Below are 19949 nucleotides of genomic sequence, written 5' to 3'. Positions count from 1 at the left end.
GAAAACTACTTGCAAGATCATAAGTTGAAAGTCATTCATAGCATTTGGTAACTTCATCAAGACTAGCAGTGCCAGGGATCACTGTACTTGTGCCACACTTGCAACTTGTGTCCTGAAAGGGGCTTAAGCGGGACTCTGCATTCTCTCTGATGTACTGGTACAAGTGAATCAACCTTAATTTTCAAGAGTGGGGAGGGGTCAAGGTGTTTGGAAGGGAGGGGGATAGTTTAGAAGTGGCATTAGCTACACCTGTCTGCAGGGCTCCACAGGTGAAGTGCCGATTGCGCTGACACTGCATGGCCAGTTCAGAAGTACACCTATGTGAAAATGCATAATTGGTTTGTTTTTCAGCAGAATGTGCACAAATGCATCCGGAGCATCCTTGCTGCACTAGCATACTAGCTACACTGCATTACTGCATACATGTACATGTAAGTGGCTGGAAAGTTCACACACAGAAGAGTATAATGCTTACGCGTGTTCTCGCATCATGCTTTAAGCTGCCTGCTGTTATGCATGGAGCTTTACAGAGACACGCAGGCCAGGTCAACAGACTCTAGAGTACGCACTCCTGAACACTACTAAGGTATCTCCTGGGCTTGTATCCAATCTACATTAAGAGTCTTACAGCCCAGACAACACATATTTGCAGAACTTGAAACGTGCTCCAATTAGTCAGGTTTGTTCACTGTTGTAAACGCCATCCTGGCAGAGTTCATGAAAAACACAAGACTTTTTTTTACAGCAGGGACACTGCGTGGATAGTCACTGCCAGTGTGGTCCAGGAGAAGAAAAATTGTCTTGACCTAGAAAATTGGGTGACTTTCAGCCAGTGCTGACCTCCCCGGAGTTCTGCAGGGAATGCCCGACATTCTTGTGGTTTTTGGTTAGCCCAGTTTCTGCCCCAGATAATGGGTTTACAGCCCATATTCAGCAGACAAAAAGTCGGCTTGTATGCAGTGCAGTTCATATTTTGTTGATGTGAGCAATGAATGGAGACATCCCCCTCCCAAAGAAAGTTGCATGTTGAGATTTGTGGGATATGTGTTGAAGTATTTCTAGCTTTGACTAGAACTTGATATGTAGGTCGGGTTTGTGGGACTTTCAACTTCCCTTAGGGGCCATTCAAGAAATTTGGGGCCCAGTTTTTCCCATCCCAGTTACATTTGGCATGTGATTGGTTTTTTTTTAATGTTTAGAACTTATCCTTTAATTTCTAGAAGTGAAAAAGTACTGCAAATTACCTGCCAAATGAATAAAAATAGTTTGAAATTGAAATCAATTTCAGCAGTACTTCTTGTCAAATAATACGGGTCAGGTGTAACAGGGACCCCAAATTTTAGGGCTAGGTCTGAATGAGTGTCTTCCTATAGGATTTTGCATGAAATCAGCATACAGCTTCTGTCTAACCTTGTCTAACAGTCACAGAAATTTGCACTGTGTTTCAAATGGGACCAGGCCATGTTACGGTGCATATCCAGTGACCATGTACAGTGTATGGTATCGCCTTCACTGGTCGTTTTCAATGGCCCCCATAAATGGTGGCATAAGCATTGGTTTTTGCTTTTGTATGGAGCCACTTTTGCCACTGTGTACAAAAACCTGGTGCAGTGCTTACCGCCATCAAGGGAGCCCCCAGCAACGTCCAGTGAAATGTCACTGAATTGGTCTTACTGGTATGTCAGGTTGTCCATGTTGACTCAGTATTCCAACTTCAAAACTGTCTGGGAAAACTACGGGTTGGATATGCCTCCATGTTTATTTTTTGATCAATGAGTTGTTCTCATTTGATAACAGTTTTTACACGCATACCAGTAAGTGCTACTGATATCTTACCACAAGAAAGATCGTACAAGATATTCACCATCAACAACAACATAGCCATATCAAAATGAAAACACCAAGTCCATAGTACAAGCCTGTGTCTTTAAGCCTAACAGCCCTGAATCCTCCAATTTTGATATGATTTTGCACACACCCTCGGGAGTTAGGGTTAAATCAGAATGTGAATTGGTAATTACTGTTCCAGGGTCTATAAAAGTAAATCGATGATGGAATTGAGAATTGGCGTTAATATTCCAAAGACATTGTGTGTCCTTATGTTTGTGAATGGGGTATTAATATTGAGTTGAGGTCTGGTGTCTTACGTCCCCATCGACAGCTGTGTTTTTGGAATTCTTGTTACCTTTGGCTCAGATGCTGCATAATCAACCTGACTCCCATTAAGGGCGTCGGTAATAAACCCACTTTTTTTTTTCTTGCCTGGAGCTGGGGCGCTCTCTTGTTATGAACGGATGAGGCACCAGGCATCAGTCTTCATCAGGCCTACTGGTACATTTCCAGCGGGGAGTGCGGGAAGTCAGCCTGGGCCGGGCTAAATCTTAACGGATGAGACATTCATCACCTGCTGTAGATGAGTTTGCTCTGCCTTCTTCCTTCCACCCCCTCCCCTGCAGTAATTGTTATAATACTCCCCACTGGTGAGATCAAAACCGTTGTCAGTGTGCATTCCGTAAATGACATGCGTATATATGTGCTTACAGGGTTTCTTTGTCAGTTAGAGTACTCTTTGCTTTGAATATACGCACAATGTGTATATGTACGATCTATGCATGAGTAACCGCTGCAGGAACACTCATACAGTTACATGTACATGGAGGCATGCATTTGGGTTAAGTGACTAATTGGTCCTGTGAGGGATTGTGTCCGTCAGGTGTGATTCTCATTACACTCCCATGCATGCATGCCGTCGTCAAAGTGGAACTGTTGGTCCGCTTTCACTACTGCGTATTATTAACAACTTGCGCTTGGTATTATTTCACAGCGTACCGGCCCACGGCGCGATTGTATAGGCCTATTCAGCCGCAGTTTGCAAATTTGGGGAAGGATGAAATACACGTAGGCCATAGAGCTGCTCAAGCACAAAATTTGCTTAAGCGCGAGAAAACCTTGCTTGATAAATCAGGTACTCCAGATTCGTTGTATTATTTTTCCACCTCCTCTTTTTTCCGTTTTGGGGGCGGGTCAGAGCAGTGAGGGATTTGACCCCATATACTCCTCCACCACTCCCCCCCCTTTTAAGTTCAACACCTTGCAGTTATTGAAGAAATTCTGGGAGAAAAGAAGGCAGAAAGTGATTTGGAGTGACCAGAGCTTTGACATATCTGAAGATGAGACAGACTAACATTTTATTTAGACGGTGTGGCCCACTTTTTATCGAGATGATTAAATGTATTGCCATTGCCATCTTGTATCTTGAACTGAAATTGCCAATGAAAGGTTCTGTTGTTGTGTATTAGGCCTACAGGTTTTGAGTCATAATTTTAAAAAATGTGAAACTTCCGAGCTCCCTCCTCCCAGAGACTCAAAAAGGTCTGTTTTTGAAAAAATTAAACTCTACATTAATTTGTCAGGTAAATTTCGTTTGTTGGTGTGCATATTCTCCACTGCTTTTCACTCACAGCATTTCTGCTTTTTTATTCATCGGCTAATCCAGCTTTGCAGAGGGGCATATCTATGGATGTCATCTAATATAAATTCACATGCCCCAGGCATTTTGTATGATTATTGCCTGGCCGATATAGTCACCGACGACGATAGTGCTGGGGCCCCTCACCATCCGGTTGAGTACCGATCAGCCCGCAATAACAATACACAGGTTTCCTAGGTTGGGTTGCATGGCGCTGATTACTTGTCAGTGAAATGTTTTCCTCAAGAATCTGGTTATGTGGCGGACCCGTCCGCATTGATTAAACATCGGAATGGAATCCACTCTGAGCGGAACAAAAGGGGGCTTGTTTTTTTGGTACTCATCACATAGGCGCGCCATGAGGCGTGCAAGTATATGAGCGTTTGACGTGGAGCACGCTTAGTACGCGTAACTAACCTACTCCGGCTTGTATGGTCTTTGCGTATGCACAGAACACATGCAAGAATCCAATCGTAACCACCTGTCTTTCTTTTCGCCGATTTGGGGGTTGCACTTCAGCTCGGGGCAGACAGTAAATGGAATTTTCATGTACATGTACATGTATGTGCTTGTGGGTGAATGGGGGTTGAACGTCCATTTTTCAGGTCAAATTACAAGTCCTGTGAAGCCTCAGATGTATTCATTTGGTTTAAAGGTACATGTACATGTAACTGTGTAAATGTAACTGTATTTAAGAGTTATTTTTTTAAATGAGCCCTTCTTATCCCATTTGTTGTTACGTATTGTTCAATCTTTGTGTTGCCACTTTGAAGGGGTTTAAGGATTTCATTGCAAATTTTCACATTCATGAGCAAAGGAGTGATGTCATCATATTCAAAAATTTCAAAATTAGGCAACTTAGAAAAAGTTTAGCATCAGTTGTAGATGTATTTGGAAAAAGCGACGAGGGAGGAAGTTTATTTTTTTAATGTTTTGGTAGTACAGCATGCTTTAGACTAAAAACGACAACTTCTCAGCATACATCATCAAACTGTCAAAGGAACATCTCAGTGTGCACTGCACAACACGAGAGTTGTACCGATCCGAAATAGGCATGCCATCGTAGTCGCCATTGCTGTAATGCGTGAAGATGTCGCAGGCACATCACACCCATACCAACACTTTGGGACTTTGGCATTTGCATTGTAACAACTGCCATCTTTCATTTAGACAAGTTAAATCTTCGAGATCAGTTATAGTTCCGAGATCTGGACTGCCGCTACCACGGAATTAAAGCGCCATGTCCACTTCAGACTGGTGCACAGAAGTGCACACGACATTGTGTGTATATGTTGGTTGCATGTGTACAAATGTACATGCACGAGGTTGTGTGGACGTTGTAGAAATTACGGTGGACAGCTAAGGACATCGGAAAAGACAACTTTAAAAGAAAGAAAAATTATGCGGCAAGATTTTTTTGAGGCGGTGCTGATGCTGAGCTAATTGTGTTTTTTTTATGTGGCCTTACTGCTGCTTCATCATCAAATGTTGTCAGAATTTTGTTTGTTCCAGCTTAAATTTGAGCATTTTTGGGGGAGGGGTGTCCTGAATGGGACAATTTTCTTGTTCTTTCAATGGCACGGAGTGCTGATATATCATCACCGATTCAAGATTTTGGTCAATAATTTGAAACAACATTTCAGTAGGTTTCAGAAAGGGAATTATGCATTTAGAACGTTGAAAAAAGAGTCTACACTGGAAAGAATGAAGCATTTAAAAATTAAACAAAGGATAATCTCGTTATTTTCATGCACTTCAGGGAACTTCTTTGTTTCATGGAGTCTCAACAATTCAATTATGACATGCATGTACACATACACGTGTACAGTGATTATAGATCTAACAGTTAACTGCCTTATTGAAAAACAAATTCACAAAACGAGGCATTTTTCCATATCATGTTGCTGAGCCTGGTTATCTAATTCAATTTGGACTTTCCCGTCTGCTCTTCGGGTTGTTATCAATATTTAATTGATATTTCCATATCCATCACCTTGCCTGTGTTGGTGTTTTTTTTTTCGTATTTTGTTAAATTGAAGCCGCAAGTTTTACATGTCAATAAGTTCAGTGATGACTGGGATGTTTTGTTGAGGTCTGGAGAGTGCTGGGTCTGTTTCTATCCTCTACAACCATTACTGTTCAGTGGCAGTGGTCGTTGTTCACCTGTCGCAGTCACAGCGGGTTTGCTTGTATCATTACATTGACAGCTAACAGGTAGGGTGACATGTACTTCTCTTTATTTTTTTCTCCGGTTCCTTCTTTAAAGAACCTTTGAGAATCAGCCTGGGCAGTTCCATAAATTGTACCAGTCAGACTGCACAGTTCTTGATCGGTACCAGCAGTGTGTTGTTTTGGCGACTTTTTTGTCTGGGGGGGGAAAAAGGTGAATGTTTTGTCTTTTCCTGTCCTGACGCCCGTGGAGAAAAAACCTCATGAATACTGTATACATGTAGTGTGTTTTGTTGCAACATGTCGGGCACGCAGGTGTAGAGTTTCTGGAATGGGTAAATGTTTGTGGTGTCATTTCCTCATTTTTGGATGTGGCCAGACATACAAAGGTTGAGGGTTCCAGTAAATATTGTTACTAAGTGTTACCCCCGGGCACACAGTTCAGGACATTGTTGACAAACCAATCTCTAAAGTATCTTTCTGGCTTTCCCCCAGCTACCTCTGCACATGTTTTCCTGATCCTGGTCAGCTAACAAGTTTTCTTTAGCCTGCAGTTTAATGGAGTGAGGTTACTTTTTCACTAAATGACCAATAATAAACGTATTTTAAAACACAGTGGAGAAATTTAACAACGGTTTTTGCAGATGTAAACTGTGTTGGCTTATTTATTCTTGGTTTGGATTGGTGTTTGCTCGAGTGTTTGTGGCCCAGACTACCTTGGATAATGTGAGGAGACAGCTCTAAATGAATTGGAATGCGTCAAATGTGAGCATGTGCACAATGTTGCGTAATCCTCCCACTCTAGCCAGCCAGATTTGATTGTGGGGAAAATCTCACTTGGAAATGACATCAAGGCTGCCGAGTAGTCCAGTCTTGTTCCCTGATCTGATCATTCCCTCATGTCCTGTTGTCTGTAGTGTAAATTACTGACAGAGGTAGCCACCACCAACCAAACCCCCAAAAACAAAACGTGGAAGATGTCAGGGTGCAAGCCTTTTTTTAGATGCAGCGCAATGCAAATTTCTGTACTGACAAAAGGCATAATGGATATTTGTATTAGGTAACTGAAATGTACATATACAACAGTTCTTCTTACAGAATATCAGGATTGTCAACGGTAACATACTAATGCTGAGATTACCAATGGAATTTAAATTACCAGCGGAATGTGTGTATTTGGAGAATTCGGGACGATTTTAGAAACAGGTGCAAGTCCTGCCGCTTTGGTCATGTGACTTTGGCAGATACCCAACCCTCACTTTGCCAGAAGCTACCGGTTACATAAAGGCTAATGTGGCCCTCAATGTACGTGTATTTCATGGCTTAACATGTTTAAGGGAATGAAATGTCTGGTGGGCACTTTTACATGTAATTCGTGTGTTTGAAATTGGAAAGGGATGATGCGACAGTAATAAACCAAGCTGAAAATGTTGTATGGTAAAAACGATAAAAGTTAAGTCGGAAATTCATCTTTTTTCTTTCCTTGGGCCATGTTTGTGGTGTTGTGCGCAGAGCCAAAATCTTCATGTGGAAGTTGGTGTCTCATGGGAGTGTGCTTTGTAATGTGATGTACATGTAGAATGCTGCTGAGTTGCAGCTGACTACATGTATAAGTGAAATGAAGATTCATTGCAGTGCTGTTACCTACACGTACATTATTATGAGTGTCATGTATGAGGGGTTAGAGTCCATACAATAGGGGTCAACATTTCATACCCCACTGAGAATATGTTTAAAACCAGTTGGTACCTGTACTTTTACCATGGGATTAAAAGCCACCCACATGGTGGGCTCTGACCAAAAGGAATGGGTAACACTAGCTGGGATATTTATGAATTTATATTTTTATTTTTCACCGCGCACAGAGGATGATTTGACAGGCATGGAAGGCCTGGAGAACACGGCCAAGACAGCTGGCGAGAATGAACTGTGCTTACCCTGCAAGGTGTGCGGCGACAAATCCTCGGGGTTCCACTATGGCGTCATGGCCTGTGAAGGATGCAAGGTAGGTTTTACAGTACATGAATATTACACCGACGGATACCGATGATGTGTTTGTGTTTCGGTACATGTACCAGGAAGGTTTAGCTCACCGTTGCTGACAGTGGGAACTGATACTCAGTGGTACCTAAGTGTGCTCGCTTCTCCCGCACACAATTGACAGAAGTGGGTAATTTTGGTTTCCATAAACTTGAACTGAGCACCCAGTTCATTTTTTGCTTTCCCACCGTGGAAGTTAATTTCCTAATTCAGAAGGTTTCCACTTCAGTTGTCCCAGGTCCACAAGTGAGTGGATGGAATCAGTTTGTGTAAAACCCTGTAACATAAGCATTGGAAGGCACATGCTTGCATCTCTGCTTGTGAAAACCCGAAACCGTTCCAACATGGCAGGTGTCAGTCGGGTCATTCCATGAGGTTGGGGCACAATATGTGATGGTGTCCTTGTTACATCCAAAACTTTTACCACCTGTCATGACCTGTAGAGTAGGTCATTTACTCTGTAAAAATAACATACACTTCTGTATTTAGCCTAGGAAGATGTATAACAATGCCAATTTGGAATCCACATGCAGGGAAATAGCTGTTCATTTTTACGGAACCCATGTAATAATGGACACCCTCACAAATTGTGCCCCATCCTCATGGAATGACCCAGTTACAGCCAAAACCAAAAAAGTTCAATGCGCAGATTTCACGTGTCTGGACAAAGTGCTTGGTGATGATCGACTTATGTACTCTTGTGATGTCACACACAACTTGCTCTGCGTATACATGATATTTATGCCTCGCTCTCTACACGTCGGTGTGAAACGCGTGCAAGATCAATGGAATGTTACAGATGGCAAAACAGGTCTGTTGAACCATTGGCATGTGTAATCGCTCCACTGTCTCGCAGGCCCTTAGTTCCATCAACCACCATTTGTTAGATTGTGCCGGGTACCAAGGTCATAATTTACACGTCAGTTACCGTTATCAGGCAAAATCAGCCAGTGGTTAAACCAATGGGCGTGGAATGTTGGTCTCAGTTGAACGAAAAAGAGTGGTACTTGTGTGCACTATTTTTAGTACAAGACAGCATCACAGCAGCTCAAAAAGTCTGACATGCCAAGATAGCAACCAAAGAATTGTACCGTTAGCCTTCAGAGTTCTGCGTCTGTGCACATGAACATGTTAGCTCGTACGAGCTATTTTTTTTATTGTGCCTCGCGGTAAAGGCGAATGGAAATGATTTATTCGGTTTGGAAATCGAATACAAAACAAATACCTGCGTTGACTGCTAGGAGTGGCATCCAGAAACTACTGTTAGTAGAACCATATGTCCAGCTGATCTTTGGGCTCTCTTTCTATTGAATGTTTTTCGGCCAAAAAATTTGCTCAGCCAATCTGCTGTACAAAATAATGTTTGCATGTGCAGTCAGATAAACTTGTGTAGCAATATTTTTTTTCATGTAATCACGATGCAAATCAACAGCACACAATTACAACATGAATTGCCCTGAACTGGTTTTGAAGTTATCTTTCTGAGAGAAAACAATTTGCCAAGTAGGATTATCAAAGATCAACATCCCAAATAATTAAATGTGGTGTACCCCAAGGCTCACAATTATGTAAATGATTCATGTAATTCTTCAAATATATTGCCTTACAATTTATTTGCCGATGATATTAATATCTTGTACAGTTGTGACAATTTGCAAGTAGGTTTTAGAATTGTTAATAGAGAACTAGAAAAAAATGTACACACAGTTAATCAGTAACAGCTTATCCATAAATTTTAACAAAATTGTTTGTATATAATTTACTAATACAAATAAGGACATTGAATCAAATATTTATAGTAATGATACAAAAATACAAAAAGTAAGCAGTGTAAAATTCTTAGGAATTAACATTGACAATATTTTTTTTTTTGAAAACCCAGTGCCAAAATGTGCACATGTCCACCTCCAGAAATCTTGGTGCTCTTAAAACTTAAAAAACTGAAGCACATGTTAGCCCCACAGAGTCTTTTATCTACCGTATATGATACATTAATTTTACCTCATTTACAGTATGGTGTATTAGCTTGGGGCAATACTTACCAAACATGTATTGTTCAAAAGAGAGCCTTAAGACTGATTCATAACTCAAGTTATAGATCACACACTAGACCTCTCTTCTTAAAATTCAAATGCCTCACTATCTTAAATATTTTCAAATTTCACTTTGGCGTTTTGATGTATAAATTTGAGCACCAAATCCTTCCAACGGCCATACAAACTATGTTTACTCTAAACAGTTCAATCCATAATTATAATACAGGATTGCCATCCCAGTGTCACATTTTCAGTGCACAAACAAATTTCTCCAAATCAACTGTAAGACACCAAGGCCTGATGGTATAGCTTAAACTGCCTATCCTCAACACGTACCGTTTATCAAGTCAACAAAAATCCTAAGAGTTTCTTACTTACCAGTGATTTCAACTCATAAATATTCATGCGCAACCCGTGAAAATGGTTTGATCAATGTTTGAAAAAATTGTGTAACATGATCACAAAGAGTTCCTCTAAAAACCCCAAAATGCTCAACTCCTGAAAAAATACACTGCGGCGATATCAGAAAAAAATTGGAGGGGAGGATTTCCTCCCCCTTCTCTTAGGATTAAGAGGTCTCAGTTACATGTACCGCATTGATTCAAAGTGTGGAAGACATTGACCCTGTGTTCCCTCTGAGCTCTACAAGGGTGATGAATTGTGATGATGACACCGCTCGCAAAGAGATGCTGATTGTAATGGGACTAGCGCAAGCAGAGGCGATAATGTCAAAGATGGTAAGAGATGATGATGTTAACATGTTGGATGCCCACCAGGAGTACGTATTATTTATACTGACAGGTGTACCAGATTGTGCGTATTATACTGAGGAGCGTATTGGATTCTACTATTTGTACCACAAGTATATTCATACATTAGTATAGAAAAGGGCTTTGAAATAGTACTGTGCACCATGCAAACAGAGTGACTGATTATCCATCAGATGCATTGTTGTCAGTACGGAGAGTGTACTTGAACAGCATAGGAAGTGAACACGTAACAGCCGGAGGGTACCCTGTACATATTTGGGCATGCGCATATCGCTTGGCGAGGAGGGTGCCCTGTGAGAGTATTGTTTGCAGTCAGTGTGTCAATGACGAGAGGCCATGGCCACAGTTGACTAGGTAGGGGAGGGGAGGGGATAGGGGTGGGGTGGTAGCGATAACGATTTTTGCAAGGGTTTAATTTCTTCAGCGTACATGTACATGTATGTACATTGTTCATCATTGCTAAGTTAGTATTCTGTTCCGAATACATGTAACTATAATTAACTCGCAGCAGTTCAAAAACTTTGATTTCCAAAACCTATTGGCCTGCAATTTTTAGGACTATTATAAACAGCCCTGTCGCCAGCTTTGGGGGTGGAAGGGGGCATAGCACCAGCTAGGAGGCACATCACAAGAACAATGGATAGTGTTCATGCTTATGTTGATCATGCGTGATCATACATTTAAGTTGATCTAGGAAGGAAATACTGGTATTTAAAAAGAGATGATGTGAAGGGGTACTGAAAAAGTACAAACCCTATTTGTTTTCAATTAAAAAATCATACAGTTCTTGTTTATGGTGGCCAAAAAACAGAAACAACAAGACAAAACGAAATCATGCACAGCCGTCTTTACTCACACATGATTTTAAGCAGCGTCTGCATCACATGCACCAGGTACATGGAGGGTTTATTATCCAGCACACTACCGGTTGATCTAGTTACATGATTATTTGATACGTCAGTCTGGCCGGCCGTTCACCCCTCGGGGAACCTGGGCTGTCGCCATGTTGACAAAAAAAAAGCCCCTGGTACCGGGTTCAGATTAAAGTCAGTTGACTGAAAAACAAAACTAGCTTCAGCTGTGATGTGACACCAGCTCATGGTTTCAATTTGCATTGGCAATCTCCATTTTCTTCAGACTGATTTCCATTCAGTTTTCCCTGTTTTATGCAGCTGGTTTCAGCCTGGTTTGATATGGATTCCCAAGTTCCAGTAAATCTGCTGTGGGCTTTTTTTTTTTTTTTTGTTCTGAGTTGATAAAATTGGTGAAATCTTGACCACTGTCAAGTGTTTGCTGTTGGAGACTTGTCTGCTCCATTTTTTTTCGTCAAGGTTGTGAGGGACGGGGGGCTCATGAAGGCAAGGTGTTGTCAGGTTTGTCAATTTTGTCATTGTTGATTGTTTAACCAAGAGTTTGGGAGACAGAGTAAAGTGTGCCATGTATTGAGGCAAGCCATGTCCATTTTGTGTTGTATCGTCCATTTTTCTGAGGTCTCATCCATTCTGAAAATTTGACCTTTTTGGTACATGCCCTAGTTAACAGCCATTTTTTTTTTCTACGGGATGAGCCCTGGAATTCTGATTTGAATTTCACAATGTTTATCTAGGCGCTTGAACTTCCGAGAGCTTTTCAGTATGGGTTGCCATTTATAGCGAAACGTCTGCTCATGGAGCCATGCACGCCACACGGCCGGCACTTCATGTTCTGCGTGCGGGCACGTCGGCGCATTCATTTCAGGCCGACTGGAGGTTCCATGCATCATGCATGCACAGGTCAGTGACCCCCATGCTGGGTCCCCTGAGCTCTGGGCATGTTGAGGAGCTATGAATGATTGCCGGCCCGTACAAAAGAAACCACATGGTGGGCAGCCAATTCAGTCAACTGCAGCATATTCTGTGTGAATTAATGACCAATTTTTGTGTGCGTGGGGAGACTAGTGCACAGTTGCACTTTTTTTTGTCCATTAAACGGTGCATGATGTAAACAATGTTGTTTTCCCAATCATTCTGTCACCAGAATAGAATGTTTATTTACGTTGTGTTTGGCTTAGGCAGTGCCCAGTTTCATGAACTTCCAACCACAGATTTGATCACATATTCAAGTCTGTCTTTATTCTGCAATAAGGTTACATTGTTAAAATTACATCTTATTTTAATAATTCTAGTTCAGACAAATTTATACAGCCAGAAACTTCAGCGTTACTTTGAGCAAAGCACATAACATTGGTGATTAAACATGTTGACTTGTATTCAAATGTGCTCACTTAATGAAAGCAATTACACAATTTATTTGAGAAAATAGATCAATTTAAAGGATATATACTAAATTAGAACACTTGTCACTTTGTTTAAATTTGTTTTCTGAAATAATGCCCTCATTAGTTAAGGTGGTGAGTTAGGAATGCTTTTCCCACTAGGGTTGAACCAGTAAAATTGCACATCATTTCAAAGGAAGGGTGTTTCCCCGTATGTTGTGCAAAATGTTTTCCAAAGTTAATGTTTGGTGTTTGCGCCCATGCAAAACTGCAAGTGAAAATGGTTAATCCACAGATTTTATGCTTTGTTAAACACAAAAATCCTCTCCCTTCAATAAGAAAAGAAAAAAAAGTCCCACACAAAACCCACCTTAAATGGACATTCCGACAACTTCCCCCCATGGTTTGGGTCCAACAGCTGCAGCACCAACTACGTGCTAAAAAGCTAATCAGCAAGAAGGAAGGGCCAAGCTCCCAAGCACAATATGTACCTGTGGTCTGCCTCAGTCAACATGGCCGGCCTTGAACCTTTCAACCTGGTGCATTCTGGGTACATTGGCTTGCTGTCTAAAAAAGGGAGGGGAGGGGTTGCCTCCAGGCCAATAAATCTTGGTTATTTGGGTCAGGATAAACAAGATAGGTCCTTGTTCTGGAATTCAAGTCTTGACTCCTGTCCATTATTTTTTCCCTGTATTTTTGGGTTGAGGCAACAGACATGAGGCAGTGGAGGTATGTATCTCCTTGGTATATGAAAAAACTGGTCCTCTGTGTTGCGTTTGCTGGATTTTCTACATTCTGATTTGAACAGAATGTTGAAACTGAAGAAACTTCACTCTTGACCCAAACTACCAAAGGGTTACACACTTGACAAAATCCCTTATGTCCCAAGCCTTTTATGTAATGTCACATCCTACTCCCCCCAGTTGTTTAGTGTAAAAGTTGTCCTGTTATTCCCATAAGTATGTCTTGTTTGTTGCTGAAACTCGAGTGTGAACAGAGCTTGTTGTCAAAGCTTTCGGACAATTCTGTTGACAGCAGACTGTAGCTGACATCATCAGCGTTCTGTCACGTGGTGTTTCTTCAATGCAAGTGGGCTCTATCACAGAGAGATCTTTTTAAATTTGAATTTCCCAAGCATCAGGAGAAGTTATGTGTTGCCATGGTAACAGACTGACACCTTGCAACCTCCCTTTTGGCTAAAATTTGGAATGAAACATCACTCAAGTTGACAAATAAAACATAGTCATGCACGAAATATGTTTTAAAGATTGGGTATTGCTCTCTGTTAATATTGGTTGTGTCCAATATTTGAAACCCAGGATGACCGATGAATCCAATTTCCCCTTCAAACTTAGTAGCCCTGCTTTTTTTGGTTCCGAAGCCATGAGTCTCAGTGAAGATAAGTTCTTTCTCCAAACCCTAATGCTCATATTACAATTGCTGCCTGCCTTGTCGGAGCCCATGCTGTTTTGTACACCCGAGGGGGCAAATATAGCACCTGAGGTGAATGGACCCCAGTGCAGCTGGCAGGAATTGTTTAGTTATACCACGGTTATAGATTTTTATGATTGCAAGGTAATCACTGAAATTGTCTTCACCGACAAAAGTGTAAAATTTAGTTGAACAAATAAACAAAATTAAATTTGTTGTTGGGGAATATTATCTGGTTTTTTGACACTTGAAATGAAATGTTCCAGACAGCTATCTTATTCTCTTCTGGGTTGTATGTCTGAAACCGTGTGGTCTACCCAGTCATGCCTGTGGCAATGCAGAATTTGGAATTGCCATACACAAGCACAGAATGCTTTTGGGATGAGAGAAAAACCTCCTCATAAAAACCAGTGAAATTACAGCATAATTGGCCCTGTTAATAACACAAACGATGTGACAAAATGGAAGTCATAGCAGAAATAGTGCCTCACTGTTCCCAAGAGCACATGCCATGTAAATGAACCAATGTAGTACCAGCGCGGCTGTACAACCTTGTACCCAAGGTGGGTGGAAACAATACTTCCAACCATAGGAAAGATCAAGGTGCTGTTAATGTACCCATGAGGTACACCACTCATGTACATGTGCCATGACAAACTTTGCTCATATTCTCGCAATCCAGAACATGTGCGTTTGTGATGTATCACGTGATCCAATCTCGACCACTAAACAATTTGCAATCTGTTACCATGGTATTACAAGCGATCTTTTTCAAACCATACACTGTTCCATAGAGAAGTGGCACACACGTGTACATGTAGCTTCACCCAGCTGAATATGTACATGTATCAAAGATGTCTGTCTTTCCATGTAAATTATAACTCTCATTCGACCACCATGTAACTTTTAAACATGTTAAATGCCTTTCCAAACATTTATGTGCCGGTTCATCGTACTGTGTGCACATTTGTTTCTTGTTCACAGAAATGCAATAAATTCATGCGCAGGTACTGCAATCCAGTGTAATGAAGCACCAATCAAACATATCAATGTCGTTAAATTTTGAGGTTTTTTTTCCAATTTATTGTTTTCCCACGTCCTAATTTACATGCTGTTCAGTGCAATCCAAAGCATTTGAACTTTGTTAATGGAAAAGGAATTTATTTACACTCACGCTTTTTTTCTTGAGTAATCCACTCACTTTTAGGATGGGGGGGGGATTGAGACAAAAATTGATCACTTTTAATGGAATTGCCCATAAATTAGTTAGGCCTTTCTGATGGCCAAAAGCATAACGGTTGAGCACCTCGGTGGTTTTTCTAGCAGAATGGTGTCGGGAAAGAAATCTCAGAAGAGAAGAAAGAAAGTTGCCATTTCTTTTTTACTCGGTTTCCTGCCCGTGGAAATGGTGATGACAAATTATGTAAGGCCCACCTTGGCCTTTACCCCTGGTATTGTCTGTCGCCTGTTGCACAATACAATGACTGATGGGTCGGAAACCATCTTGTCTTTGCCTGTCTGGGCCTGTCACTCTAGATCAGGAAACCCATCCATATTTTCAGATGTTCTCCACCCTGAACCCTGGGAATCACAGAAAAACAACCACTTTGTCACTTTTGTCCCGCGGCGCTATTGGCTTGCCTAAGTCTTTTTTTTTTTTGTACAATTCCGTAATGTCTCCTCGCACGTACATGTATGTTAGCAGGTTTCTGGATATGGACATGAATGCCATAGCAAGTCCTTTTTTAAACGCAGGTACATGTGCATGCATGCACCACAGTGTTATTCTTGGAGTTCTGCACATTTTAAGGGGGAGAGGAGGAAAGATTGGCGTTTTACCTTAGTCAAGAGTTGGCCATCTTGAATTGATAGCAAGGTGAACCCTGGGTGCATTTTCTGAAAACTGAAGATGTATGGGAACGAAGATAATGCATGCAGGGTGCAGGGACCAATGACAGATTACCAGCCTCTTGCTTTGATGGGTACATAATTTAGTTCCATGTATTGTCTTTTGCCCAGAGGATTTTTTTCCAAAGTGAGGCGAAACCTGTAATTTTAGGCACCTTCGCATTCCACAGTAATCAATATGTAAAATGGATTCAGGGAGCATGGTCAGAAAATGGCCACCTCATGAATAAGACCCATGGGTAATCCTTCCCAGTTCCCACATATCTATTGTCACCTCCCCCCCACTCTGTATCCCACCCCAACCACCTTACCCCCTACCTCCCACCCCAAACCAAACCACCCCACCCCTTTCCCTAAACTATGCCATCTCATGTTTCCCCCACTGTCTCTCTGATACCCCCAATACTAACCACAGTCTGGTAACGCATTATTGAATAAGTGGAGCAAGACGGGGAGCAAGACGTATTGCACAACTGGAGAGCCCTTCATGTCTTGTATATTCAGAGTGCCAAGGCCTTCCCTGACATATTCTGTTCCCATTCAGCCATTAATCCTTTGAGAGAAAAACCGCAAAAAGGAGGAATCCCTGATTTGCGTGTATACGTACGTGCTGCTTCCCTGCACACATACCGTAGGAAATTGATTTTTGGATTGAGCACACCGATCCTCGTAATACTCCAGGTTAGACTGAAAAGGGAGACCAGAGTTGGAAGATAGCCAAAGTACACACACTGCTGCCCAGCCAACCCCCCAACTGCAGCCAAACAGGATTTGACCCCCCATACGAATACATGCCTATTAGCCCATCACCTTGCCCACTTCAAATTGGAACATGAATTGAAAATTAAAACATCTCCTCTCTCTTTTCTTCCCTTTTCCTCTCCAGATAAAGTCCTGTTCTGAAGTTGTTGTCATTTCCCCTCAGCCCCCCTTTTTTTGGTCAGCAATTAATTCCGTAATTCCGCAGTCTAATGCATCCATTCCTGGGCTTGAAGCCAACATGAGTAATTTTCTGCTTCCTTTTGTGGTCAGTCGGGGGAAAACAGACAAATTCATCTTTTTCGAGAGGAGGGGATTGCTGTCTCTGCGATCTTGACAGTGACATTGTCAGATGACAGGGGACGCTGCACTGCACGCAGGCCTGATTTATTTTGGGAGAAATTTGGTTGGGGGGCAGCCTGGCAGTGGTTGTAGGAAGACTCCACCAAGATGGTTCTGATTGATGGAACGGAAACGGAGCACATCAATCAGAGAGGACCGTTCAGAGCCAGCCCTAGGCAAAGTGTATTGTGGGTGTGTTCCTTGGGATCCGCCTAGTGCTAATGAACCCCCTCATCTGTTGAAAAGAGCGATGTTGGAAGGGACTGTTCATTTCGTTGGTAGTGATGCATGCATTTTATAGTCATTCAGGAACCTGCAAAGTGCAGTTCCCACCAAAGCAGCCCCCGTTGCTGGGCAAAATTGCGCCCTCTCTTGGTCTGGCTCGGGGCTTACAGTCTTCATATTGTTAATGTGTGAGGTCTTCTCATTTAAAAAGCTGTTGACTATTCTTGATGCACCCACAGAGTGTAGTTGGTTTTAGTAGGTTAGTTTGTTCAGTATGGTAATTCTCTCCTCGCATCTAGCCAGCTCTTTGATGCCCTGGTTCCAAGCGCACAGGGGGAGATGACTCAAGGTCAGACTTGTCCCGTCGGCATTCTCTCAGTTGAAGGTCTTGAAAGTATTCCTCAATATTCTAGTCTTTGGCATGGATATCCACACAGCAAGTTGCTGTGATGGGAGTGTAATGGCTCACTTTCATTCATTTCCCATTGTTCCTTTACCAACCTCATTAAGAGTCATTGTCAGCAAAGTTTATAGTAATACTGTGAAAAAAAGTCAAATGTGACTCAAAAATAGTGGTAGAGGTGGTACATTTGTGATGGACTGGCATCAGTGGGCTGTTCTGCTACAGGTATTATCCTGGTAAAAGTATCACACAATGCCACTTTTCATGCATGTCAAAGTGTCACTCTGTTATCGTGGAATTGCCCATAAAGAAGTTAGGGGGGGCACAGAATCAGGAATCACGTATTCAAACATTTTGATTGGGCGAAAGGAAGTATCTCTCTCTTGCCTCAAGGTTAGGGATGTCAAGATTAATTTTACTGTCTACTGTTGAAGGCAGGATAATGAGGAAGTACATTTTTCCGCTTGGCACATTTTTGTAATCCCGAATTGGGTTATAGAGATATTCAAATGAGATTAGGGCTACCTTTATCCGGAAGGTGGAATCAGTTGGCTCAGGGAACGATAGAAAAAAATGTCTTCATTTGAGATGTCGGAAAAGACTTTCACAGAAGGTTTTCCAGGATGGGAGGTAGTCATCTTGTCACAAGAGAGCTTTGTTTTATCTTGTTTTGCAGTGAAGGTGTTTCCAAGGTGCCTGTCAGAGCCTGTAGTTCTGATCCTCGGTAATCTTAAACATATTTATTCTGTATCCAAAAACGTCACAGAAAAAAGAAACAATTGCTGTGGCAAGCATGGTGGTCGAGTGGTTAAGACTTCAGCTCTAGTTAGCAGGAGGCTGTGCGTTTGAGTCCCACTTGAGTAAGCTTGTGAGTTTTTCACAAGCTCTCAGACAAGCACTGAGTATACATTGTCATGAATATACTTCGTTGTAAAGGCAAAACCCGTAATGAAACTTGACAGGTGTTCTGTGTTTGATATTTTAAACTTATTTTGCTATAAAAAATGGACTCATGCCTCTCTACTGTTTGTTTTTGATAAAAAAAAGGGAGCAGCAGCATTCTTTTGAAAGTATTGAAAGTACCGGTATTAAACATGATTCTCATCATTTAAAATTCAGTGATTAGGTACCAGACAAGAAGCGACTTCATACTTGGTCGTGAAACGAAAAGCAAATGCCATTTTGTGGAATGACAGCAAAGAATTCTTGGCAAACTGTGCAAGGGTGCAGCAACTCATTTCCACCTTTGAGAGTTTTGCAGTGAATACTGTTTGATGTCACGTTCGTGCCTGCCTTCGCTCCGGCGCCAAGCATGAACCGGCCTAGATGTATCAGATGCATTGAATCCAGGGAAGGAGATAATCCCTTCCTGCCCTTCTGTATTAATAAAATTCTCGTCCGTCATTCTCATGCCGGCTTTGTCCTCCTCTTCTTCCCTAGGGCTTCTTCCGACGCAGCATACAGAAGAAGATCGACTACAAGTGCCACTTTTCAGGCAACTGCGCCATCGAACGGATCAACCGCAACCGCTGCCAACACTGTCGCTTCAAGAAATGCCTAGCAGTGGGCATGTCCAAGGAATGTGAGTGTCAACCTCGTTCCCGTGATGGGTGAACAGTATGCCCCTCCTCCCCACAGCTACCTCCTCTCCCACCGTGGCATCGGATCATTTTTTCAAGATCAACCATTTTGCACATGTACCTCAATTAGGAATAGTCTGGTGCCTGGCTGTGAGATTGATGCATTTTGGTTGTGAGGTACCAAAAAAAAAAAGCATGGCTCCTTAAGCGTTTGAAACTTGAGATTAAACCTATGATACGCCAGTCGACTGAGTTTTTGAGAGGAGTTTTACCCTTGACACAAAACAGTTCCTTATATGTACTCCTTTGCTTGGGAGGGACGGTACTGTTTGCTCGTGTATGTGTAATGAGGATGTGATGTTTTCAAGTTTAAACATAAAAAAAAAAGAATCAATCTGTTTGCAAAGTTTGCCCGAACACTCAGCCAGGTAACATCAGATTTTCTTACCTGAAAAAGCTGACGGGGGAGATTTGTTCCCCTCAAATTCTTTTGAAATTGCTATTATTTATGACGCAACCAAGCACGACACGTTAATATGTCAACTGCAGAAATGATAAAAGAA

General features: G+C 41.8%; 1 protein-coding gene across 3 annotated transcripts in view; it reads left to right on the top strand.

Annotated features, from left to right (window-relative positions):
- LOC110977979 (retinoic acid receptor beta-like) overlaps positions 1 to 19949 on the top strand; it is a 67342-nt gene that overhangs the window by 36869 nt on the left and 10524 nt on the right. For 2 of the 3 annotated variants that reach the window (XM_022232556.2, XM_022232558.2), the window contains 2 exons: positions 7504 to 7643; positions 19247 to 19388. In XM_022232556.2, coding sequence (XP_022088248.1) covers positions 7504 to 7643; positions 19247 to 19388 — 282 coding nt within the window. Of the gene's footprint in view, positions 1 to 5524; positions 5684 to 7503; positions 7644 to 19246; positions 19389 to 19949 lie in introns of those variants that run through there. The other variant, XM_022232560.2, reaches the window with a different exon arrangement.

The sequence above is a fragment of the Acanthaster planci genome, linkage group LG20 (genome assembly GCF_054643075.1).
Source record: "Acanthaster planci isolate LZ-2023a linkage group LG20, COTS_SCS, whole genome shotgun sequence".
Classification (NCBI taxonomy): domain Eukaryota; kingdom Metazoa; phylum Echinodermata; class Asteroidea; order Valvatida; family Acanthasteridae; genus Acanthaster; species Acanthaster planci.
Note: the sequence above shows the minus strand (reverse complement) of the source record. Positions and strands in the feature narration are given on the sequence as shown.